The sequence below is a fragment of the Phoca vitulina genome, unplaced genomic scaffold, assembly GCF_004348235.1.
Source record: "Phoca vitulina isolate PV1807 unplaced genomic scaffold, GSC_HSeal_1.0 scaffold7, whole genome shotgun sequence".
NCBI classification, from domain to species: domain Eukaryota; kingdom Metazoa; phylum Chordata; class Mammalia; order Carnivora; family Phocidae; genus Phoca; species Phoca vitulina.
Window position 1 is genome coordinate 9,070,679 of NW_022589710.1, and position 26,921 is coordinate 9,097,599.

Genomic DNA, 26,921 nt, shown 5'->3' on the forward strand with positions numbered 1-26,921 from the left:
AATTGGAGGGAGAGATGAACCATGAGAGACTATGGACCTGAGAAACAAACAGGGTTTTAGAGGGGAGGGGGGAGGGGGGATTGGTTAGCCCGGTGATGGGTATTAAGGAGGGCACGTACTGCATGGAGCACTGGGTGTTATACGAAAACAATGGATCGTGGATCACTACATCAAAAACTAATGATGTATGGTGACTAACATAATATAATAAAATTAAAAACTACAAAAAAAAAAAAGAATTCAAGGCAAAAAAAAAAAAAAATGGCTCACTTGTGAGTTTTTTTAACCAAGTAACTGTGGTGTTCCCTTGATCTGTATTTTAAAATATAAAGTCCATGTATTAGGTAAGAATTTCTTCTCAACTTTTTCTAGTGAACACACACACATATGGTGAGCATATGGGTAAAAGATACTTTAATAATTTATTTCTACAATTCCTAGTAAACAAAATGAACAGTCATGATGATATGGCGTTTTACATTAAGACTTTAAATATGTACAGAAAATTTAGTTCTCTTCTTACCGACTTTAGATCATGAAAACTTTTTGTAAATGTAATTTATGTTTTTCTAAATGTAATGGTATGCACTGGTTAAGCTAAGGGTTTGAGATTTTTGAAACTGTGATAGGGAAACAATGGAAGTAAAGGAGGCCTGACTGTCCTTTAAAAAGCAGGCTTTAATTCATAGTTTCTTAGAAAAACCATTTGAATGTGTCCTGTAGTTACACAAATATAAGTCAAGAATGTTTTGAGAGAAACATTAAAATTATTTTTAGGAGAAGAAAAAGAGAAACATTATTTGGGGTTTTAGATGAATGGAGAAGTGCCTGCCAATTACTGGTTTTTTGTTTTTTGTTTTTTTCCCATGGAGAAGCAGCTTGTAGGTATCGGGGGGATTTTCTGTGTTTTCTCATTTGGGGATTGCATGTGGGGAAGCAAGAAGCAGAGAGAAGGGGAAGGACTGTATTTATGGGACTTCATGAAACTGAGCTGCCAAGTATCGCTTTAGTACCCAGGCGAGGAAGTTGCAGGAAGGGTGGGTTTCCCTCCAAATACACACAGTCTGGAGATTGGCAGTTTGGGCCACTTTGGAAGAATGTTGATCCATGGATACTTGTCATTTCACAAGAAAACCTTCCAGGTGTTTCGAGAATGGCTGAGAATGGGCATGGGCATGGTGGCCTTATGATGAGACAGCGAACAGATCCTCTCCCAGGGACAAGTTGCAGGAGCTGAAGCATTAGAGCTCTCACAGGAAGGGTGCCCTCATCCCTATCACATGCTGGTGAGAACTGAACATACTGGTTAAATACATAAAAGCACTGTATCTGTCAAGAAAAAATAAGTTACAACTGGAAAATATACAACAATCCTACAAAAAAAAAGAAAAAAGAAAAGAAAGTCACCTCTCTCACATAAACACAACAACTAAATTAAAAGAAAAATGCCCAACCAGCTAGAGTTTATTTGTAAACAGTCTCAGGTCAGTGTTTGTATGAGCGGCCTCAGTAACCATAGAAGATTCCTGTTTCAAAGATAGGCAGCAGCAGCTGCAGTTTTGAGGCCACAGTGTGTCAGAAAGGTTGAGCGAAGTGGCCAGTTGGCAACATAATGTATTCGGTGCATTTTATGCTGTGAGTGATTATGAATGCCACAGAGGCTACTGTGCTGGATGTTACATATATCAGTAGATTTTCCCCCCATTTGTTGTATATTATGTAGATGTACTATAGTCTGTTTATCCATTTACTCAATGAAGGGCATTTAGGTTTTGGTGATTATGAGTAGCTTCTTTTCATTTGTGAATGTGCCTAAGCTTTTATTTCTCTAAGGTAAACACTCAGGAGTGGGATTGCTGGGTCCTATGGTAGTGTATCTCTAACTTCGTAAGAAACTGCTAAACTGTTTTCCAGAGTGACTATGGCATTTTGCATTCCACTAGCAGGGTAGGAGAGTTCCAGTTGTTCTGGAACTTCTCAGCCTTGATATTATTGCAAATTTTTTATTCTAGCCATTTTAATAGGTATATAGAGGTATCTCATTGTGGTTGTAAGTTGCATTTCTCTAGTGGCTAATGAGGCTGAAAGTTTTTTCACGTGCTTTTTTACCATCATTATACCCACTTAGGTAAAGTGTGTAAGTGTTTTGCCCATTATATAATTAGATTAGTTGTTTTCTTACTGTTGAGTTTTGAAAATTCTTTATATACAGTAGTTCCTCCTTATCTGTGATCAATTGCAGTCTGGAAGCAGATGATCCTCCTTCTGATGTATTGTCAAGAGGTCAGTAGTAGCCTGACACTACATCACACTGCTTATGTCATTCACCTCACTTCATCTCATCACATGGGTGTCTTATCACCTCACATCATAGGAGGAAGAAGGGTGAGAGCTATACAATAAGATATTTTGAGAAAGAGAGAGACCATATTCATATAACTTTTATTACAGCATGTTGTTAAAATTGTTCTATTTTATTATTGTTGTTAATTTCTTACTGTGCCTAGTTTATAAATTAAACTCTATCAAAGGAATGTATGTACAGGAAAAAGCATAGTATATATAGAGTTTGGTACTATCTATTGTTTCAAGCATCCACTGGGGTTCTTGGAACGTATCTCCCATAGATCAGAGGGAGCTACGATATTCTGGATATGAATCCTTTATTGGATAGGTGATTTGCAAATATTTTCCTGGTAACTTATCTTTTCCCTAAAAATGTCTTTAATTTTAGTTAAATTTTGATGAAATCAATTTTTTTTTCTTTTATGGGTTGTGTATAATATGGTATGACTAAGGAAAATCAGTGCCAAACCCCAAGTCCATATTTAGGGAGACCACATTGACACCTGCTATTCCCTGGAATGCTCTTCTCTGCCTCATCCTCCTGGTTGTCTCCTCCAAGACCCAAACTTTACTTCCTTAGGAAAGCTTTCTTGCTCCTTTCCTGTTTGCCTCCATGGGCACAGTCATTTCCTCCTCATTTGTGTACTCTCTCTGAACACTTACCTTCCCAATTATGATTTCTGGTTACATGCCCCTTCCTACCTGGCAGGGGGCTCCACAATGGCGGGGTCAAGCACTGGCATTATTCAACTTTGTATCCCCAGTGCATGGATTAGTACATAGTGGGTGCTCCACATATTCACTGAAAAAACAGAAGTGACTAATTTCTAAAGACATTATCCTTCTATCCTTAATAATTATGGGTTGCACCAGGGACAATTTGAGGATCTATAAAAAATGTTATTGCTTGAAGAACATTTAAAAACTATCCTCAACTTAAAATTAAAAGTTTATTATTCTTTGAGAAGTCTGTTGATTTAGTCATCTAAATGGGCTTGCTGGAGAACATCTTTTCTCAGAGGAAAAGACATAAGGGAATGAATGAAATTCATATAGAATTATGGGAGATTTTAAGTAGCTAAAGTAATTGATACCAACTGATGATATTGAAAAGTAAAACTACATAATTCTATCTGCAAAAGTTAAGTTTTTGTTCATTGTTAGTATGTTAAAGTAAGATCCATATCAGAATTCTTGAGTGCCCAACTTATTGATAGCCACTAACTATATGAAGAGGCCCTGAGGAACCAACCCTCTAGTTGGGGAGAACATTCACATACCAAAATATAAACTCTGGGAATGAAGCTACGTTCTGACGATGATGATGAAATCTTCATAATTATAGGAAACAGCATTTTGTTGCCATATTTATAGGAAGTTAGGTGTATTTGCTTTCATGTATTCATAACAGAATAGGACAACAGGGCCAACTCCAGGCACACTTCTGAAGGACAACAGTTTGTCTTGGTATCCATGGTTGCCCCTCTCTGGATCTGCCTTCCCCAACCTCCACACAGTCCCAGAGTCCTCTAGCTCTCTGTTTGTGGACATGGCATACAAGAGATGAGAGCTGCCTTTAAGAACAATAGACTGAATTTGGGGTTTTAAGAATGAGAGAAGTCTGGACTGGTGGATCTGCCCATCATGACCTTGTCCCAGTTAAGGCATACTTGGGAGTCAGGAGAGGAATCTGAAGGTCAAAGAAGAAAGGTCTGGTAGAGATAACAATGGGGACAAGGGCTGAAGTTGATAGGAATACTGACCAGAATTAGGTGTGAACAGGAGAAATGGGATAATTTCAGGCTAATATTATGAAAGATGAATTTCCAGGAATAACTTGCTTTATAGAAAATATACTGGTGGACTAAGCCATCTGTCCCCTTGATGCTGGAAAGGGTTCCATGCTGTCACTCATACAATCTTCAACATCCTCATCCCTTTCTTGATCTCATCTCCTTTATAGACACTCAGATTTCTGCAGTTCTTGTTCTACAATTTGTGTGTGCATGTAATTTTGTCAAACCAGACACCTGGTAGCAGAGTAGAGGGCATAAAAATAAATAAATGTATAGACTCCAGAAAGTTATTTAGTGTCAGAATTTCAGCAGATACTGCACATGCACATTGCCAAAATACTCAATAGAGGGAGGTCAGCTCTTGTGGGGAGAATGTTTCTTTCTCCTTGGGGCCCATCTGCTTCTGTAGGTACAGGGCCAATTTATATTTCACAGATATGTTAGGAGGAGGGTGTGAAAACCTTAACTGGCACTGTTGATGCTTTAGTGCCCCTGATAGTTGCCTGGCCATCTCGACCCATGACCTGGCTCTGACTAAGTTCCTACATTCATCATGGAGGAGCCAAATTATGTGTAAGAAGAGTGATGGCATGTAGTTTTCATGGTGCCAAGATTATATATAACATACTGTATGGGAGGGTGGGAATGGTGTGGTTGAGAAATGCCTATTTGGGTATTCAGAGCAGGTGGCATAAAAGTTACCCAAACCTTTTCCTCTCCTATGTATATAATGTATTCTACATCTGCAGGATCATAGTGGGACCCAGGAGATGGATACTAACAAATCCAAATTATGAAATAAAGAGTTTGAGGAAATGGAGAACACCGCCAAGGGAGTGGTTGAAGTGATCATTGTAGAGGCTGTGCTAGGAGGGGGCTGGTATGTCAGAAAAATGGGGCTGGTGGCCATGATGGGGTTGAAGAGCACCTGTAGTGGGAGAATGGGAGTGAAAAAGTCAGACAAAGAGAGGTTAGTGGCATAGGGGACTTTCTGATATTGTTCCACAGGTGGAGTGATGACAAGGTTCAAAGTAGAGCTATGGCAGAGTTATCCCAGGGGATTAGGTATGAAGGTCTTAAGGGTTGTGGAGTAAAGGGCATTTGAGGCTAGGGTATTGGTTGTTTCATCAGTGTGAATACTGAAGTACCTAAGATAATGGTCTTCTCGGTATGTAGAGGAAAACTGAGCCACTGCAGTCTTCAGTGTGGAGGAGTGAAAGAGAAGACTAGTAATGAAGAAGGAAGTAGGGAAGGCTTAGCAGACAGCAGGCACCTAGTGAAAACAAAGGGTGTTAGTATGAGGGCAAAAGAAAAATGATCAGAAAGTGGTAAAGAAGCAGTGAGGCTTGCCCTTCCCTTATCAGCCTTCTGCTTCCCATCTCTCAGGTGAGGGCTAGGAGAATGAACAGCCTTCACTGGAAGGGCGGTGGGGAAACAGGAACCTTGGACAGAGTCAGCTTTGGGTAAGAGCAGGAGATAGATGTACTCTTCCATGAAAAAGTTAAGTAGCGTGTTTGTTTGTTTGTTTTACAATGGAATCAAAATATTAGCCAGGAAAGTACAGAGAATTTGGAAGAGATCAGCAGTGGGAGGAAGAGAGTTTCCCAAGGTAACACAGTACTACATAGAAATGAGCATCCTAAAAGGGCAAAGGATACAGGACATTTGCTTTGGGATGGTGGTCGAGGTATCAGGAATAAGAGGTGTAGGGGACAAATAGAGTAGATGCTCCAAACAGGCATCCACTGAGACTCAGGCAATATGGAATATTTGATGATAGCAGTAGACACCCGCTGTCATGTGCCGAAGGGCAGCAGAGACTGGCTAATCTAGCTGTGAGTGGTTCCCATGTACTGGTTAATAAGGTAATGTGATTTTTGCCCCACTTCTCTTTGGACTGCATGTGCTCATGGGCCACATTTGTAAGAACTTTACCTAATTAGGACTCCAACATCCCTTTAAACTTTTAATCTGTATCAGATTATTACCACCAATTTATGTAACTATCACCAATTAGTTCTTGAATTTTAAGAAATAATATTGGAACATTTATTGGAATTATACATTATTACTAAAAATTCAGCACAACTTTCCATCATTCTTCAATAGATTTTTTTTTAGCCTACTATTACACAGTAAATACAGATTCCATTTTAGTTTTTCTTTAGAAATAAATAATTGAATTATATAAAATTGAAAGGTTATGTTTCCAGCACAGAATGACTGGGTACTCATGATAGGACTCAGACCTCAAATGTTATCCTAAAATTTTAGCCTTAACAAAAATCATAAATAAAAGCCCCGTTTAAAAAAAATCACTGATGCATAACTAAAAATGAATCACTGAGTACTTTTAGCTGACATGTACATCCTTTTGTTGCTTAATGGACTCAAATTGCTCAAGTAAATATTACCACTGATGCTACCCATTTCATGCTGGGACCTCTGACAGCACAATGAAAGTTTGGGAAATTGTAAGGACAAGTGATATATCAAACACCAAGTCTGCCTACCTAATAGTATGTGTGGAAAAGATTGAAACTTCGATTTAATAATGTTTTTGTTTAAAATGTCCAGGTCTTAAAAACTAACTATTTTTATCTTTCTTTGTCCTTGGGTTTTTTCTGGCTTTCTTTCTTTCTTTTTTAATTTTTTTTTTTTTTTATTATTATGTTATGTTAATCACCATACATTACATCATTAGTTTTTGATGTAGTGTTCCATGATTCATTGTTTGCGTATAACACCCAGTGCTCCATGCAGAACGTGCCCTCTTTAATACCCATCACCAGGCTAACCCATCCTCCCACCCTTTCCCCTCTAGAACCCTCAGTTTGTTTTTCAGGGTCCATCATCTCTCATGGTTCGTCTCCCCTTCCGATTCCCGCCCTTCATTCTTCCCCTCCTGCTAACTTCTTCTTCTTCTTTTTTTTTTAACATATAATGTATTATTTGTTTCAGAGGTACAGATCTGTGATTCAACAGTCTTGCTCAATTCACAGCACTCACCATAGCACATATCCTCCTCAATGTCTGTCACCCAGCCACCCCATCCCTCCTACCCACCACTCCAGCAACCCTCAGTTTGTTTCCTGAGATTAAGAATTCCTCATATCAGTGAGGCCATATGATACATGTCTTTCTCTGATTGACTTATTTTGCTCTGGCTTTCTTTCTTAAGAGTAATTCTGTCAGACCTGTAAATATAGAGAACAAATTGATGGTTTCTGGAGGGAAGGGGGGAGGGAGGATGTGTAAAATGGGGGATGGGGAGTGGGAAATACAGACTTCCAGTTATGCAATGAATAAGTATCACAGGGATAAAAGGCACAGCATAGGGAACATAGTCAATGATATTGTAATAGCGCTGTATGGTGACAGATCATACCTACACTGGTGGTGAGCATAGCATAACATTTAGAGAAGTTGAATTGCTATGTCGTGCGCCTGAAACTTATGTAACATTGTGTGTCGACTATACTCAAATAGAAAGGTTTAAGAAAAGAGTGATTCTGATTACAAAGTGTGGGTTGAAACTTAGATATTCCTTATGAATTTAAATATTAAAATCTGTTATTGTGAAAATGTGACAATTGTCTCTTACACCAAAGGCGACCCCATGGCTCATTGAGAATGGTTGGGAGTTCCCATGAAGGACACATTCTAACCCATCTTTCTTCCTGCTCAGTATCTGGATGATGCATCTATCCTGAGATATTGTGCGCTCAGAGGGGCTCACCACTAGCCCAGAAAACAGCTGTTGGTTCCCTTGCCAGGATCCCAAACAAACAGTAAATAAAGAGAATAGAGTGGATTTGTGAGGTGACCTCTCACCTTGGCTAAACTTTCAAAGTGAAATAATTAAATCAGAAAGAATAGTAGCACCTTTCTGTTTTACAAAAAGATCAACTTAGCTGTGTGCACTGAAGGGCCAGTGCCCAGGAATACGGCCTGCCACTAGGTATCTGATCTAAAACAAAGGCAGGTCATCCGACATGTGGTTTACCTGACCTGGGGGCCCTGACATTTGGTGTCAAGTGAAGGAGTGACTCACACCCCCACCCCCGTCCCTAGAATAAGGCTAAACAGTCTTCATGTATTTTGCTTTTCTTTACTGCAGGACATTTGTGAAGATATTTCGGATCATGTGGAGCAAATCCATGCGCTCCTCGAAACGGAGTTCTCCCTGAAGCTGCTGTCCTACTCCGTCAATGTGATTGTGGACATCCATGCCGTACAGCTCCTCTGGCACCAGCTCCGAGTCTCCGTGCTGGTTCTGCGGGAGCGGATTCTGCAAGGTCTGCAGGACGCCAATGGCAACTACACCAGGCAGACGGACATTCTGCAAGCTTTCTCTGAAGAGACAAAGGAGGTGGGTATTTGAAGCCAAGTAACGTGCTATCATGTGTGACCATTGGAGAATGTTTTCAGTTCAGAGATGTGGGATAAGATTTCTTTGTAGGTAAATAATCAGGTCCTGAGCTGGGCTTTGAATCTAGGTATAGTGACCGGAGGCTAGGGCCCTTCTAATGTGAATAAAACTTTAGACCAGAGTTAATTCACACCTGATAGTTTGCACAGATACCACCCATCGTGGTTGGTGCTAACCTGGCTTCTTGTTCCCCATTCAGTTATTCGATAAATATTTATTGAGCACTTACTATGGCTAGGCACTAGGTGCTAAGAATGTAATAGTGATCAAAATGTGGTCTTTGCCTTCAAGGAGTCTAGTACCCAATAAAGACAAAAGGACAGACATTAAGGGCAGATTGTGATAAGTCCACATGATGCCACCGGAGGACAGAGAAGGGGCACCTAACTCAGGAAAGCTTTTCTAGAAGAAGTGAGTCCAATCTGGGACCTGAAGGAGAAGCAGGATTAGACTGAGTAATAGAGGTTCTAGACAGAGGAATGGCTTCATCAAAGATCCAGAAGTAAGAGAATAACAAGCTCAGAGAGCTATAGACAACACTGGAGCAAAAAGTTCAAGGCACCAGGGTTTGAACTAATAGGGGAGCAGAGGTCAGATTATGAAGATGAAAAGTCATATTAGAAGATTTGGACTTTATTTTAGGGACAACAGGAGAGTTTGTTAGGGGAATTGACATGATTAAATTCATGCTTTGAAAAAACTCTTCTGGATGCAATGAGTCAAATGAGCTTCAGGATTTTACACAACCAATGTATTTGGATTTTTTGTACTCATATTAAGAGTAGTTTAAAGAGTTTGTTGTTGTCACTTTTGATGCATGGCTTAAGAATGAACACTGTGGGGGCACCTGGGTGTCTCAGTCGATTAAGCATCAGACTCTTGATTTCAGCTCAGGTCATGATCTTGGGGTCGTGAGATTGAGCCTCGTGTCGGGCTCCACACTCAGCATGGAGTCTGCTTGTCCCTCTTCCTCTCACTCTGCACCTCCCTCCCACTCCTGCTTACACTCTCTCTCTCAAATAAATAAATAAATAAATAAATAAATAAATAAATAAAATCTTAAAAGAAAAAAGAATGAACACAGTGAATTTGAATCCAAATGAACTCTCCTAATCCCACATAAAATTGACATATATAGGAGCAAAGCATTGTGCTAACTAAGCAAGTGTGTGTGTGTGTGTATGTGTGTAGATAGCTAGATAGATATGGCATATAGAATCATAGAATGTGTGTGTGTATATATAGTCCCTTGGCTCTTGACATCCACATTCATGTCCTACCCTTGGTTTTGTGGAAAATATATACTGTAGAAGTTTATAAAATATATGTTGTAGAAGTTTACAATTTATATAAATAAATAAGATTAAAAGGCCTTATAATGAGTGTTGCATAATTCAGTATTAATTAATGTTTCAGTGGCTCCAACATTTTCAACAACACAAAACAAATCTGTGCCTATTCTCATAAATGATTTATACTTGTTAATTATTGTTTTCATAACAATGATGCTCTTGCTTTAGCAAATTCCCCACAGGCCCTGGAAGTTTATGAGAATCAAAAGCTACTGGGCTCACTTCTAGCTTTATGTTCTTTGTTTTCATTTGGCTTTTCCTGTTACTGTGGCAGTGAGGGAGGTGATACAGACTTTGGTAGAGTCCTTTTTTCAATCACAGAATGAATACATGGGTGTGTGTGTGTTAGTGCCCAGATGCCATTCCTCCCAGATGGGATCCTTAGAGGGGCCCTGACTGGGACTCTTGTGGTCCTGGGAGACTACAAAAAATCCCAAACTGTCCAACTCTGCCCTAAATGTGGTATTCATGAGGTGTACACCGATGAGGTAGAGATGAGAACTGGGAAAGATAGATCTAAATTCTGAAGAGCTCCTTCTTTAGATATCTACCTGCCATCCCCAATCTATATATATTTTTGTTGTTGTTAGTGTTCCTCCTTATGTGTCCTGCTGGCTCTGTCCAACGTCCAGTATTGATCAGTCATCAGATCTGCCCACTTTCTACTCCTAGAAGGGGGCATAAGAAATCACTGGATAAAACCAGTTCATTTTACATATTTACTCATTAAATAACCATTTACTGATCACCAACTCTTTGTTGTAGAGCAGGAGATATAGCAGTATGCTAGGGTTTATTGTTATCATCGTTTTTGTTTTGTGGAATACGTTCATCATGCACTGATTTGACCTTGGGTCATTCAAGAGATGGTAGCCCAGGTAACGATGAAAAGCCATTGAGGCTAACTAATTGTCACTGGCTACTGCTCTATGTTTTGAGTTTATATTAAGTAGTGTCCATGATGGTTCTCACAATGTGAGCTCAACAGTTATTTACAGATTGGATTGGAAACAATTTTGTGCATTTTCATATTTGAAATTCTTTAGTTCTGTCATAAATATGCAAGAATATGTTGTATGAAGGGTAAAAGAACAGTGGATTCTTAGCCATCTGCTTTGTGGATATTTTTCTATGAATTAAAGCACTGTTTCCATTACCATACTTCCTAAAGATATGGAAACCTGATCCTGTTTGTGCCTCTAGTGTGACTCCATGAGAACATTTCAAAGACTGCTTGGTTGTATTTGTTTCTGCCAGTAAGCACACTGGGACTGTGGAAAACAGGAAGGGAATTAGGATAAAATTCTAAGCTTTATCAGAATACATTAGGCTATTAAAGATTTATAGAATGAAGAGGGAAATGGCATAAAACAGGCTGATAAACTGAAATCGTAGATGTCCTTCCAGTGAAAGTGAATTCATTTTCTCTTTTTGTAAGTTAGTTGAGTTTCTGAGCCACATTAAAGAATAAGTTGGAAAGTTGAAAAAGTGGCAAGTTCTCTCTCTGTCTTTGCAAAAACAAAATGCATAAGTTTAGTTCTTTTATTTAAATATGACGCAGGCCATATTTTGTAAGCAAATTAGCAAATGTTTTGCCAAAGCAAAACCAACCAACTAAACAAATAAAAAAATAGGGCAAAGCTCAACATTGTGTAAAAAATGTGTTGTACTGAAATTTTTCATATTTCAGATACTTTGATAAATACTTTATATTTATTGTTTCATTTAGTAAGGAGTGTAAGAGATATTAAAAATAGTTCCATTTTATAGATGGAAAAACTGAATCTGAGAGAGGTTTAGTGACTACCTAAGGACATAAATCTAGGAATAATTAAATAGAACAAAAAAAACAGCTCTTAATCGAGCTCTATTGTAATAATAGTAATTCTTTCCTCCTCTCCTCCGCCCCTCCCTTCCTTCCTGCTTTCCTTTCTATCTCCCCTAAATATTTACTGATTTCCTACTATATATACGACACTAGGCATTCAAAGATGAATAATAATACATCTTAGGAATCACCTTAATATTTTTGTTAGATCCTCAAAACAGTTCTGGGAGGTAGGCAGGGAAGGTGCTGGTATTCTTATTTCACAGATGATATTGTATCCATCTATCAGGTAATAGGACTGAGGTTGAGAGAGGTAAAATCACACAGGTAGTAACTGTTAATAATATGAACACAATAGCAAACAGTGATTAAAAACTTACCATATGCCAGATGGTGTGGTAAGTAAGCACTTTGCCCACATGATAGTCACCCTCTCTGTGGGAATGCATTTGTCTTTCTAGAGCACATACCCGAAGCACTTTGTGTGTTCTTCTACTAGCCCTTGTCATAGGTCCATTTATATCATGACAGAGTACATGCTAGATTCGAACTGCATGAGTGTTGGTACCAGATTAGAATCATCTCTATCTCCCATAGCGCCTTATTTGTATCATTGTAAATAAAAGTCTCATGAGTTGAATTCAATTAAATAATGCAGATAATCACTACTTTAGGGATAGAAGAGGGAGATACAATTTCAGGTTGATGGACTAGGATTTATCTTGGAAATTATTCATTTGACTTATAATTTTAGCCTGTAGAAAATGGAGATTCTTAAAAATAATGACTATAGTATAAATAAAACATACTAAAATATTTTTGTGTATTTTCCCCTTGCCTATCAGAAAGTAAACTTTGCTTTGCTTTCCATTTTCCTATCATTACTTGCTCTTCTCGGTCTACTGCTGCTCTCCAGAACATATTCAGAACTATAGAATCCCAACATGGTAGGCCTAAAAGGAATCTGATCAAGAATCTAGTTCATGTGGTCTAAAGACTCGGGGGGTGTGTGGCATTCTGGTAAGAGGTCTGTGAATGTATATGTTAGTAGTTGAAGTGTAACAAACACCATGTAGTGAGATTAGGGGAGGAAGGGGTTGGGGGGCATACAAAATTTTTTACTGTACCCATGATTAAAACAGTAAAATTCTATTTCCAACTCTCTTCTCAGTAAGAACACTAAGTCAGTGTACAAAACTGACCTTGACGTAACAATGGACACCGATAGAACTTTGGGGGCATTTTAATAGGGAGATCTTCAAGTCTCTAAATTATGAATATTATCTCATATTCATTGGTAGCAAAATGTAATGTTAAAGAAAGAAAGATCTAAGAAGACATTTGGAACTAGAGCTTCAGTTAACTTAATTATGGGTGAGGAACAAAGCAAAAATTTTGTTTCAAATTGGGGAAGTGGGGGAAGAGTTTCCTTGATGTCTCAGAGAAGATTGAAGCCAGCAATAAAGTGAATAAATTACCATCTCCATAAAACATAAGCTTCATCTGAGAAACTGCTTCATAGCATATTAAATCGAGGTACATTTGAGTTGAGACAGTGCTAGGCAGCCATGACACAGCTAATGGCACTTCACAATTAAATGTGATATTTCTGAAGTAAAAAAGGACTGTAAAAACAATGTGCACTCTTCCTCACCTCTCTACCCACCTGAGACTATTACTTACATGCATTAGAAAGTTGTCTGGGACAGTGGTCCAGAACAAAGCCACGGGGCTAAAAATATTAGTATTACCAAGCAATATTTTAAGAAATGAAACTTATTCATCTCCTCTGAGATACTTCAGAGAACTTTCTTTTTTATTTTATTTTATTTTATTTTTAAGATTTTATTTATTTATTTGACAGAGAGAGACATAGCGAGAGCAGGAACACAAGCAGGGGGAGTGGGAGAGGGAGAAGCAGGCTTCCCGCGGAGCAGCGAGCCCGATGTGGGACTTGATCCCAGGACCCTGGGATCATGACCTGAGCCGAAGGCAGACGCTTAACGACTGAGCCACCCAGGCACCCAGAACTTTCTTTTTTAAAAATTGCATGGTGAAATCTAGAAAAAGTACTTTTGAAGAATGTTCTTAATAACAAACTGTGTTAAAAACAATGCATGGGTAGATGCTTATCATTTGGTCTTTAGGATATGAAATGATACGCTGTGTGCTGTTCTTTGTTTTGTTTTTCAGGGAGGGATTTTTTCCACATTAAAAATGCAGTCTTATTAAAAATAGTTACCCCTAAGTGACAGTCAGCCATGTACAGAAATAGTTGGCCTGGTTGGGAACAGGATGGGAGAGGGTTCCCTTTGGGGCACCAAGTGTTTTTGAGTATGGTATTTTCTTTCCCAAACAAAAGACTGGCTAGGGAAGGGATCTTCAGGGGAAGACTTAGAAAAATGTAGCCATACCCTATTATCTGAAATGTAGTCTCACACCATGTATTCATCTAATATCTTTTATTGAGTACCAGTTATTTTCAAGCATAACAGTATCCCTGATCTTAGGAGTCTGTGACCATCACGGTGGACACCAAATACTTTCCCAGGGCTAGAGAAACAGGTGACTGACACTTGTAGGGGTCTAATTTTTACCTGAACTCTCAAAGTTCTTTTTCTCTACCCATCATAGAAACACTTTTACTTAAATCCTCTTTCACCTTACTTAAGTAGCTGCAGTGCTGTACTTTTATGATAAAAATGATAGAAAATTATCCAAATTTCAACTAGCTAGTAATTTAATTTTTTATTGTTTTGTTTTGTTTTTCTTTTCTTTTTTTATTATTATGTTTCAGTTAGCCAACATGTAGTACATCATTAGTTTTTGATGTAGTGTTCAACGATTCATTAGTTGCGTATATCACCCAGTGCTCATCACAACACATGCCCTCCTTAATGCTGTAGTTAGTAATTTAAATACCAACTTATGGGATAGCTTGGGAACTTAACCATCATTTATAATACTGATTGTGTGAAGGAATAGGTTCTGAGTACTGAACAACCAAATTTAAAAATTTAAATAAATACAAGCTGCTTTTAAATAAGAGGTTCCATATTACTCTCTTAAAAATTGCATAAAGTGTGACTTTTGTTTGGCTGACTCATTCCTTGGTGGTTTTGGCTTCTGACTTTGTTATTTAAAGGGTTTGGTCCAGATATGAAGCATAAAAACCACACAATTCCATTTAGATAATTTTTATTGAGATTGGCAGTTAATACTCGTTTCCCATTTTTGTGAAGTGTAATTTAGCATAGGGATACCTCTCATTTTGATGAAACTTGCCCCCTCAATATACTTGATTAGTAAAAGTAATAATATAATAAGTGGTAAGAGTGAACATTTATTGAGCACCTATTCATGTTATTAACTCCTTTAAGACTCACAACAACCCTTGACATGGCTTGTCATTTGCTTTTTACAAATGAAGGAAATGAGGTTTAGTGACATCAGGCTACTGGCTCATGGTCACATTTGACTCTGAAACTTGGGCTTTTAATCACTAGAGTCAACTAAAACTACATAATCAGAGGAAGAAATTACACGAAGTCATAGAGTTACATTCCAAAACGTCCTCATTCATGCATTCATTCTTTTATTCAACAGATACATCTGTGATTGCTTACTCTATGCATACCACCATGCTAAGTGTTGCAAGTATTCTGTTGAGTCAACCATTTTCTATGTGATTCATGCTCCTGTGGTGCTTAAAACCAATGGGAGAAACAAATATCAAATAATCACAATAGTATTTACTTACAGATTGAGGTAAATGCTTAAAGTTAAAACAACATAATTTTATTTTTTTATTATGTTATGTTAGTCACCATTCATTACATCATTAGTTGTTGATGTAGTGTTCCATGATTCATTGTGTATAACACCCAGTGCTCCATTCAGTACGTGCCCTCTTTAATACCCATCACCAGGCTAACCCATCCCCCCACCCCCTCCCCTCTAGAACCCTCAGTTTGTTTCTCAGAGTCCATAGTCTTTCATGGTTCGTCTCCCCCTCCGATTTCCCCCCCTTCATTTTTCCCTGCCTGCTATCTTCTTCTTTTTTTTAAACATATAATGTATTATTTGTTTCAGAGGTACAGGTCTGTGATTCAATAGTCTTACACAATTCACAGTGCTCACCATAGCACATACCCTCCCCAATGTCTATCACCCAGCCACCCCATTCCTCCCACCCCCCACCACTCCAGCAACCCTCAGTTTGTTCCTGAGATTAAGAATTCCTCATAACAGTGAGATCATTTTTCTTATAAGCTCTCATAAAACTGTGTTGATCCAATGAACAACATAGTCTTATGAGAGCTTATAAGAAAAAAATTCTGACTTAGGTGGGAGTTTGGAATGTTGAAGAAGTTAAGTTTGATCTGAGGCCTGAGGGGTAAGTAAGAGTAAACTCGTTAAGGGAAGTTGTAAGTGGGAAGCCTTTTTGACAGAGGGAAATAGCATGTGCAAAAGCCCTGAGGCAGAAGGAACTCATTATGTTCAAAAACTATAAGGAGAACACTGTGGCTGGGTGTAGCCAGGGAGGAGAGAGCAGCTTGAGAGAGGCCTCTACATGTTCTTGGAAGGGTTGGGGATTTTAACCCAGCAGCAGGAAGTTAATAAAGGACTTTAAGCATCATGTTTGTAATTTATAAAGGGGCAGAGGGAGAAGGAGAGAGAGAGAATCCCAAGCAGACTCCCCACTGAGCATGGAGCCCAACACGGGGCTCGATCTTACCACCCTGAGCCGAAACTAAGATTTGGACGCTTAAGGAGGGCACGTTCTGCATGGAGCACTGGGTGTTATGCACAAACAATGAATCATGGAACACTATATCTAAAACTAATGATGTAATGTATGGGGATTAACATAACAATAAAAAAATTAAAAAAAAAAAAGATTTGGACGCTTAACTGACTGTGCCACCCAGGCGCCCCAAGGTTACTTTTTACAATGTGGCAATGTGGAGTACAAACTGGAGGATGGGGTATGTCTGTTTGAAATCATATCCAATGAATCAGAGAAAATTATTATACAGAGGTCAGAGTGTGGACTCTGGGTCAGAAAGCCTCCATTTCAGGCCTAGTTTGGCCCCTAGGTGCAAGGCCATATGCTAGTTATGTACCTTTTTTTGGCTTAGGCTCCTCTAATATGTCCCCTATAAAACAGGGACAATAGTACAGACCCCAGAAGAAAGTCATTGTGAGGATTAAATGAAAAAGTAATAGTAGTGGGGCGCCTGGGTGGCTCAGTCATTAAGCGTCTGCCTTCAGCTCAGGTCATGATCCCAGGGTCCTGGGATTGAGCCCCGCATCTGGCTCCCTGCTCGGCAGGAAGCCTGCTTCTCCCTCTCCCACTCCCCCTGCTTGTGTTCCTGCTCTCGCTATCTCTCTCTCTCTGTCAAATAAATAAATAAAATCTTTAAAAAAAAAAAGTAATAGTAGTAATCAACCATCCCCATTTATACATGAGGAAACTGAAGTTTAGAAAAGTTAAATGAGGCTTATTATTATTATTCTTTATCTGGATATTGTGGAGTACCATTGAGGGGAGTAGGAGATAAAGGCAAGGTGAAGGTGTGAAGGGAGAGAAAATTTCCAAAAGCAAAATGAACAAATGAACAAAAACCCAGTGTGAGGTCCCAGAGTGGCCAGATCTTGGGATAACCTGGCTGAAACGACACAGGGTTCAGCAACCACATGACTTCTGGATTCAGTTTGCTCACCCACTTCCTCCTCCAGTAGAAGAGAGGTCTGGGGATATAACGACCCTTCACTTTTCGGTTTCCTTCCTTCATCTCCTAAGGGGCTAGATCAGATCAGGATCTCCTTAGCTGGTAGGCATAAAAGGATTCCAGGGCCCTTCTGTCTTAAACAAATCGTTAATCAAAAATCTCCCCATTTGTTGTGTGATATTAGAAACCACATTAGTGATGAGTGCCTGAGAGTCTCAGTCAGTTAAGCAGCCAACTCTTGATTTCGGCTCAGGTCATGATCTCAGAGTCCTGGGATCGAGCCCTGAGTCGGGCTCCATGGTCAGTGGGGAGTCAGCTTGAGGGTTCTCTCTCTCCCTCTGCCTCCTCCTCTCAAATAAATAAATCTTAAAAAAAGAAACTGCATTAGTGATGAGACAAAAGCCTTCATCACATAGTCAAAGATTAAAAATTAAAAATACTGGGGCGCCTGGGTGGCTCAGTTGGTTAAGCGACTGCCTTCGGCTCAGGTCATGATCCTGGAGTCCCTGGATCGAGTCCCGCATCGGGCTCCCTGCTCGGCAGGGAGTCTGCTTCTCCCTCTGACCCTCCCCCCTCTCATGTGCTTGCTCTCTCTCATTCTCTCTCTCTCAAATAAATAAATAAAAAATCTTAAAAAAAAAATTAAAAATACTTACTTGTAAAGCTATTTTTTAGCACAGGGGGATTTCAAATCAAACTGGCCTATCTTGAATTATAAATAACAAGGGAGGGAGGCAGTTGGTATGTAACATACACAAATGGAAAAGGGGGAGAAAAATGCGTGCAAAGAGAGGGGACAGGGACTAAGATGGTAAGTTTTGATATTCATTACTTTTCTCCAGGATTACCTGTGTTTATCTTCAAGAGGGTGGGTACAAAGAGAAGCTGGTTCTGAACTGTTTCGGTGAGGTATGCAAATTCCGTAGTTCACCTTCCTGTGATTTGTGAATAAAAAGTTAACATGACAGACTTAGTGTAATTAATTATACCACTTAAACATATTTATTGAGCATCTTCTATAAGCTAGCCACTGTGGTCAGGGCCGGAGTGATAGCAACATGCAAGGCAGATGTTCATGGACATTTTACTCTTATATTGCTTTGTTCACAGAATTTTATTACTTAAGACATCACACTAGAAATGCTTATTAAATGAACTATGGGCGATTTTAAATTGGAAAGTTAAGGCAAGAATGGATATTTTTGGCTCAACCTTGACCATTTCTATCAAGCCTCTATTCTCCAGGTTAAAGAAAAATCCCCAAATATTTAAGAACAGGATACTATAGAAAGCAATATAATTGATTAATATGCCTTTCTGTATGTTAAACCAGAAGCAATTGAGACTACTGCATTTTTGCCCTTTACGGTGGCCTCTGCTGAGATTTCATTTGAATAGCAGTTGAGTGTAATTGATGTAGCATTTACTGAAACTGTTGCCCTTGTCTGTTTCAGGGCCGGCTTGATTCTCTAACAGAAGTGGATGACTCAGGACAGTTAACTATCAAATGCTCTCAAAATTACTTGTCTCTGGATTGTGGTATTACTGCTTTCGAACTGTCTGACTACAGTCCAAGTGAGGATTTGCTCGGTGGCCTAGGTGACATGACCTCTAGCCAGGTCAAAACCAAACCCTTTGACTCTTGGAGCTACAGTGAGATGGAAAAGGAGTTCCCCGAGCTCATCCGAAGTGTTGGGTTACTCACGGTGGTGACCGACCCCATCCCTTCCAACTGCAGCAAAGCAGTTAGTGAGGAGACATCTGAAGTACCTCTTTCAGCAGATGACAAAGGTGGATGTGAGGAAGACAGTGCTTTGACAGTCGAGGAGCCACTGGGCTTAATGCCCGGGACGTCATCTTCAGGGGAAGCTCTGACAAATGCCGATCAACACCCTCCTGAGCCTGTGAAGCAAGAATCCAGTTCCTCCTTCCAACTTGGGACAAAGAACCAACAGCCTCTGCCTTGTGAAAATGCAACTCCTAAGCGATCCATCCGAGATTGCTTTAATTACAATGAGGACTCCCCCACGCAGCCCACATTGCCAAAAAGAGGGCTTTTCCTTAAAGAGGAAACTTTTAAGAATAATCTGAGAGGCACCGATGGAAAGAAGCAGATGGCTGATCTCAAGCCTGAGATGAGCAGAAGCACCCCCTCTCTGGTGGATCCTCCCGACAGATCCAAGCTTTGTCTGGTGTTACAGTCTTCCTATCCCAACAGCCCTTCTGCTGCCAGCCAGTCGTATGAGTGTTTGCACAAGGTGGGGGAGGGGAATCTTGAAAACACCGTCAAAAGTCACATGAAGGAAATATCCTCCAGCCTGGGGAGGCTTAGTGACTGCCATAAAGAGAAACCTCGACTTAAAAAGCCACACAAGGCCCCAGAAGAGGTGCCTCTGTGCCGAACACCGAAACGTGGAGCGGGTTCAGGCAAGCAGGCTGAAAGCATGAGGAGCTCAGCTGTGCCCAGTGGAATTCCTTCAGGTACTCCCAAGGCCGTAGAGGGGCCAGAAACAGATTCCATTTCCACATCCTCACTCGAGCCATGTCATAAGAAGAGTTGGAAGGCCAAATTGCCAGTGCAGTCAGAAACATCCAGTTCACCACCTTTTACTCAAAGTAGTGAATGCTCTGTTGGCTCAGACAACGTCGTGTCTCCAGTACCCCTTCTTTCAAAAAACAAAAGCAAAAAAAGTTACTCCTCCTCGCCAAGTCACGTCACCAGGAACGGTCAGGTGGTGGAGGCCTGGTATGGCTCTGACGAATACCTAGCACTGCCCTCTCATCTGAAGCAGACCGAAGTCTTAGCGTTGAAGTTGGAGAACCTAACAAAGCTTCTGCCTCAGAAACCCAGAGGGGAAACCATCCAAAATATTGATGACTGGGAACTGTCTGAAATGAACTCGGATTCTGAGATCTATCCAACGTACCACGTCAAGAAGAAGCATACGAGGCTAGGCAGAGTGTCTCCGAGCTCATCCAGTGACATAGCCTCTTCCCTGGGGGAGAGCATGGAGTCGGGGCCCCTGAGTGACATTCTTTCTGACGAGGAGTTGTGCATGCCTCTCTCTGGTATGAAAAAATACATCGATGAGAAGTCAGAGAGAGCTGCATCCTCTGAGAAAAATGAGAGCCATTCTGCCACAAAGTCTGCTTTAATTCAGAAACTGATGCAAGATATTCAACACCAAGACAACTATGAAGCCATATGGGAAAAAATAGAGGTAAGGTGGTCTTCTTAACTTGCAGGATTTCTTACCTGATCTTTGGAAGTGATGCTGGGAAAAGCTCAGTCCCTCCCTATCATCATTATAAAAAGTGTTGCCATGTTTGATAAGCCTGATTCCTTAAAGGAAGAAAAGAAAAAACAATAATGATCACTGCATTGTGGCAGATTATGCATCATTAGGAACTACCCTTGTCAGTGCATTAGCTCGATGTGTCCCTGCTTGGTGTAGGAATCTCTGTTGATATTGCTCACACCTAACATGGCTCCTGACGAATGGTGGGCCCTTTGAGTGGAATGCAAAATAAGGTCGGACAGTAGCCGTGCACACCCCAGTACCTCAGGAGTACACGAATACAATACTGTCATCCGCACTGATTTTTTATTTGTTTGTTCTAACCCCAGAAGAGCTTTCCATTCCCAATGTTAATTCCCTATAGAAATAGACCAGCTATTTCTAATTTTGGGGGGAAATCTTTGTTTTTCTCCAATCTTTCTCCTTTTTGAGGCCCCTGGCTAATAACCGTGCTTCCTATACTGTATACTGCCCATGGGCTCTGAGATGGGGAGTTGATATTTGGGATAAATCTGTACTTTTATCTTATTTATTTAGTTTTTAAGAGAGTGAGAGTGGGGGAATAGGATGGGGGAGGGGGAGGGGCAGAGGGAGAGGGAGAGAGAGAATCTTAAGCAGGCTATACGCCTAGCGCAGAGCCCAACGTGGGGCTTGATCATGACCTGGGCCTAAATCAAGAGTCAGTTCGCTTAAGTGACTGAGCCACCCAGGCGCCCCACATCTGTACTTTCAGAGTGGATTATTAGATGAAATCTTTGAGGACAGCCATCAGAATTCTCAGGACTGAGCTCCATAATTTAAGCTGTGATTTTAAGACACTAGATTAAGTATTGCACACATAGACAGGCTAACCTGAAGGAAGAAAATGAAGGTGTGTAAAACCAAGGAAAAGTTAATGTCAGTATGTAATGGTAACATATATTAATGATTATTTTTACTAAGAATTTATGTATCCAATTCTCACAACAACCCTAATATTAACCCCATTGAATGGATAAGGAGACTGAGGCTGAGAGAGACCAGGTAGCCTGCTCTAGAGCCCATACTATTAACTGAATGTTCCCATGCCTCAGTAAGAAAGTGATCAATATATACTGCATGTAAATACTGTAGTATTGTAAAGAAAAAAAAAAGTGATATCAGTGGAGTCAGGATTTGCCTGGGAAGTTCTTGTGAAGTGCCAAACCTTTGGTGGAGTTTTGAAGGGAATGCCAGGATTAAGACAGAGAGAAGGACGGTGGGTATTTCAGGCAGGAAGAGCATAAACCAAAACACAGAGGAGGGATCTGGGAATGAGCATGTTTATGGGGGGTGGGGGGTACAGAGAGCTGTCCAGACTGGAAAGTCTGTGAACAGACAGCAGCGAAAGTTCCCATACATATAATAGACCTGGTGGCTACAAGGCCCTGAAGGCCAGTACAAGGCAGTTAGAATATGTTCACCCACCCGGCACCCATGGCAACTTCTCTGCAAGTGACTGAGACTAGTAATAAAACCCACAATAACTAATGCTTCTTGGGCTCTAATTTCGTGCTTGGCTCTGTGATAAGAGCTTCACAGGCCTTATTCTATTTAAGTCCTGGGGGGAGGTAGGACTTTTTCAGATGAAGAGGCGAAGGCAGAGCAGGGTTAGGAAACTTGCTTTAGGCCTCACAGCTAGTAATCACAGAGTAAGAGTTTGAACCCAGAGCCAGCACACTGAAAGCAGAGTAGGTCATGGCCGCCAGTAGCCTTTCTGGAATATTCAGTTGACAGTAACAGGAAGGAGGTCATGGCAGTTGTGATGGTGACCAGGGCAGAGAGAACTGGCCTGTGGCAGCCAATCTGAGGGACTGTGTGATGTGGGACAGGCACGGGTTGGGAGGGCTGTTGAAGGAAGCAGGATCCAGAAAACTGGGTCCAAGCATTGCTCAGTCATTAAAGCCTAGAGAGGCCCATGGCTAATCATGTTTTGTTCTGGGCCTTGTTTTTTCTTTTGTAAATAGAGGTGTTTTAAGCAGAGGGTGGCCACAATACCAGCTTCCAATGGTAGCATGTTTTGTTTCCATTATTATGCAAGGATGAAGCCAAGTGTCCAGCCTCTGGGGACTGGTGTATTTTTAATAGAAGAAAACGTTTGGATGCATAGCTGACTAGAGGTGGAGGGGAGGCAGGAAATTTAAAAAATCAATACATTGATATTGATCATACGATAGAACTGTTAAGAGGAAGTGTCTTGTAGGCAGTTGGAAACACTGTCCTGGAGTTGGGATATGAAGTAAAGGCTAAACGAAGATTAAGCCCCGTGGTCAGTCCAACCTCCCTTTATCACTTCAGTGGGGCAGCTGCCAACCCCCACAGGTCAGCTGACCTTGGATATCACACTCTAGCTTTGATCTGCCTGTAGTGACCCAGAGAACCTATTCTACCTGCAAATAGAACATAATAAGAGAAGGTGTTATTTAACATCTTCTTTGCATCAGGCATCTACTAGGCACTTTACCTGCAGGAATTTTCTCATAGGATTCTCAAACAGCCCTACAAGGTAGGTTTTATTATCCAAAATGGACCACTTCTCTCCCCCCTCCAGTGTTCCCACTCTGGTGCTAGCCTCCTGACTGGTCTCTCTGCTCCCATCCTGCTCCTATTACAGTCTATTTCTAACACAGCAGCCAGAATGATCCTTTTGAGACATAAATCAGATCATATCACCCCTCTGCTCAAAACCCTGCAACAGCTCCTGTTGCATTCAGAGGCCCTACAAAGACTGTTCCCTTGACTTCCTTTCTGACCTGATTTCTACCTGCTCTTCCTCATGCTCACCTCACCCCATTCCCAGCAGCCTCTGCTGTTCCTAGAACAAGCTGGGCATGCCCATGCCTTGAGGATCTTTGTCAGTTCTCTCTGCCTGCACTCTTTCCAACAGATGCTCTTATTTCTAATTTTTTTAACCTCTTTTGAGTCTGCTGAAATATTAACTTCTTAGGGAAGCCTACTCTGACCGCCTTTTAAAAGAAATAACCCATGGGGCGCCTGGTTGGCTCAGTCATTTAGGTGTCTGACCCTTGGTTTCCGCTCAGGTCATGATCTCAGGGTTGTGATATCAGCGTTCTCTCTCTCTCCCTCTCTCTGCCCCATCTCTCTAAAATAAATACATATATCTTTAAAAAAAATAAAAGGTATAACCTGAACCCTTTTTGTTTTTTTCTACAGCTCTCACTGTATTCTGTCATTTTATATAATTCTATTTAGTATGCTTATTGTTTTAGCATGTTTACTATTTCCCCCTGAGAGAATGGGAGCTCTGTGAGGGAATAAATGTTTATCTGTTTAGTTTGCTGATGAATCTAATGTACCTCTAATGGTGCCTGGCACATAGTAAGTGTTCAGTAAAGACAGTTGAATGAATGAATGAATCCCCATTTTAGAGTGGATGAAACTGAGTGCAGAGAGATGAAATCACTTTTCCTGGGCTGCCCAGCTAATAAGTCACGTGCTCCATGTGCTTTACCCTTCGCACTAGGTAAAGTCTTGAGAATAGATTAATTCCTTGAGAGAATGAGGATAGATGGAGAAAAGAGGGGTGGGAACTGAGACTCAAGTTGTAGCCCAGTTATGAGGCAGGAACAAGGAAGAGGTCCACTTGACAGAGAGGATTCTTGGGTGTTAAGTAAACGGGGGGAGAAGAGATGTAAGATGGACGTTAGCTTTGTTCTCTGCAAAAGGGAGATGGAGAAGAATAAGAACAAAGAAAAAGAAGCAACCTTTAGATTTGGTTGAGACAGTCAATGAGAGCCGTAGAGAAAAATGGACTCAATGAAAGAGTGGAGGTAGAAGCTGGATTATAGATGATTAAGAAGTGAGAGAATCATTCATAGCTTAAGGAATTGGGTTGAGAGAGCAATATGAGGCAAAGGGTGATAGTTGAAAGTAAAGTCCAATGAAAGTGTCATTTAGAAAAGATTAGAGAGTTTGAGGTGGCTGGGAAGAGTGTATACATGTGGCACACGCTGAGACAAGAAGGAGGGAGTGTGGATCTCCATGGGAAGAATGTTGGCCTGATATGAAGAAGTTATAAAACACTGAGGAATACATCCTGCTTTCTGGATGTATCTCCAAATGGAGAGTGGTGTGTTTCCTCCTCCCTTCATGTACCAAGTTCTCCCGTCTTCTCTGAGTCACACAGAATACAAGGTAGAAGGTATGTAAAAGCCCACTATCACATTAGGGACTTTATGGGGCTGTGATACAATCTCTGGGATCACACCTGAGTGACAAGTGTCTTAGACACCTTTTAGGTTCCCATCATTCCCCACCCCTCACATTGGAGTCTTTCTTACAGTGGGCTGGTTTTGTGAATGTGAAAAGATTTCTGTATAATTTTTTTTATTCTGTAGGAAAATTAATTTCTTTGAATATATAATATATTCACAAGGCTTAAAAACATATATGTTTAAAAATATCCAGGGGCGCCTGGGTGGCTCAGTTGGTTAAGTGTCTGCCTTCAGCTCGGGTCATGATCCCAGGGTCATGGGATTGAGCCTCATGTTGGGCTCCTTGCTCTGTGGGGAGCCTGCTTCTCCCTCTCCCTATGCTGCTCCCCCTGCTTGCACTCTCTCTCTCTCTCTCTCCTGTCAAAGAAATAAATAAAATCTTTAGAATAAATAAAATAAAGATTTTATTTATTTTGGAGAGAGAGAGCATGCGCAAGGGGGGAGGGCCAGAGGGAGAGGGAGACTCTCTCTCTCTCACACTTGCTCTCTCTCAAGTAAATAAATAAAATATTTAAAAAATATCCAGTAAAAACCTTTGTCTCCTCCTCATTCCCCCTGTTGGGGCCCCACCACATTGAAGGTGATCACTGTTGTTTTAGTTTATATGTCCTGTAGGAAGTTCTTTACACATACACAAGCAAATGCAAACATATTTATTAAGCAATATTTTTAAACCTGAGAAACAAGTCACAGCCTATTCTCTACAAATAAAAATTCCTCCATTAACTCTGTGAGTTCGTAGGGGTTCTTCCTTTCCCAATCTCTCAGTGGGAGTTGAGGGGATTTTGCTCAAATATGGTTGATTTTCCCAGAACCTGTTGTGTGGAAGAAGTAATTGAGCATCTCAAATCTGAGTGTTCACCTCCAGTGGGGGCTTCTCAAGACCTAAAATTAAAAGTGAAAATAGTCAAACCATTGAACTAGATCCATTTGTTGTGGAACAGTCAAGAAATGGGGTAAAAGCAATGAAGAGAAAGGAAGAGAGGGCATGTCTGGAGCAGATGAAATCAAACAGAATGATGAAAGATTAACTTAGTGCGTGGTGTCTTATGTGCTGTAATAGGGATTGGCAAACGATAGCTTGCCCAGTGCCTAATTTTTAAAATAACATTTTCTTGAAACACAACTGTACTCATCATCACTGGCTGCATTTGGGCTGCAATGACAGAAATGAGTCATTGTGACAGAGATTGATGGTTTGCAAAGCCTAAAATATTTACTATCTGTTACAGAAAAGAATTTGCTGATCCCTGCTCTAGAGTATGGAAGAAGGAAGGGAAATGATTTCTCATCAGCATCTACTATGTGCCAGGTTCTGATATAGGTTCTTTCCTTTAATTTATATGACAGCCCTATGAAAGAACGATTATTGGTCTTGTTTTACTGATGACAAATCTGGGGCTCCAATGCTAGTGACTTGCCCAGGGTCACACTGCTGCTAGTGTAAGAGCTGGAATTCCAACTGAGATGCCAGAACAGACTTGGTTTTCTCCTAGATATATTCCAATGCCAGGGAAGTTAGACCATAATCACACATGCAGATCAAATCTATTTAGAAAGCCTACAAACCATTACTAGATTAGTAAATGAAGAGTGTGACTTCTTCCTCACGACCTGAATAGAAATGAACTGCCTAGCAAGTAGCCACCTGTCCAGGGTGAGTAATTATTGATGCCAGATTAATAGCTGTGTGATTCCTAGGGGGGCTGGCAGAATGCGTGCAGCCTGGTGCCACCTCAGTGAAGCATCTCAGGAGATCTGTCCTTTGGGATATAGTGCAATGTCTACTTCTCACATCACAGGCTTCCTGCCCACACTAAGTTCTCAAAGCTCAGCCTGGAAGACATTACTCCATTAGGTTGGACTCATTGGTACCAAGT

The 26,921-nt window shown here is 40.6% G+C and overlaps 1 protein-coding gene across 9 annotated transcripts in view; it reads left to right on the forward strand.

The window, feature by feature from the left end:
* AKAP6 (A-kinase anchoring protein 6) overlaps positions 1-26,921 on the forward strand; it is a 574,958-nt gene that overhangs the window by 287,493 nt on the left and 260,544 nt on the right. For all 9 annotated transcript variants that reach the window (XR_004299524.1, XM_032404915.1, XM_032404920.1 and 6 more), the window contains 2 exons: positions 8,263-8,514; positions 18,944-20,710. Coding sequence is in view for 8 of the 9 variants with exons in the window: in XM_032404915.1 (XP_032260806.1) it covers positions 8,263-8,514; positions 18,944-20,710 (2,019 nt within the window). In the remaining variant the exon portion in view is untranslated. The remainder of the gene's footprint in view (positions 1-8,262; positions 8,515-18,943; positions 20,711-26,921) is intronic.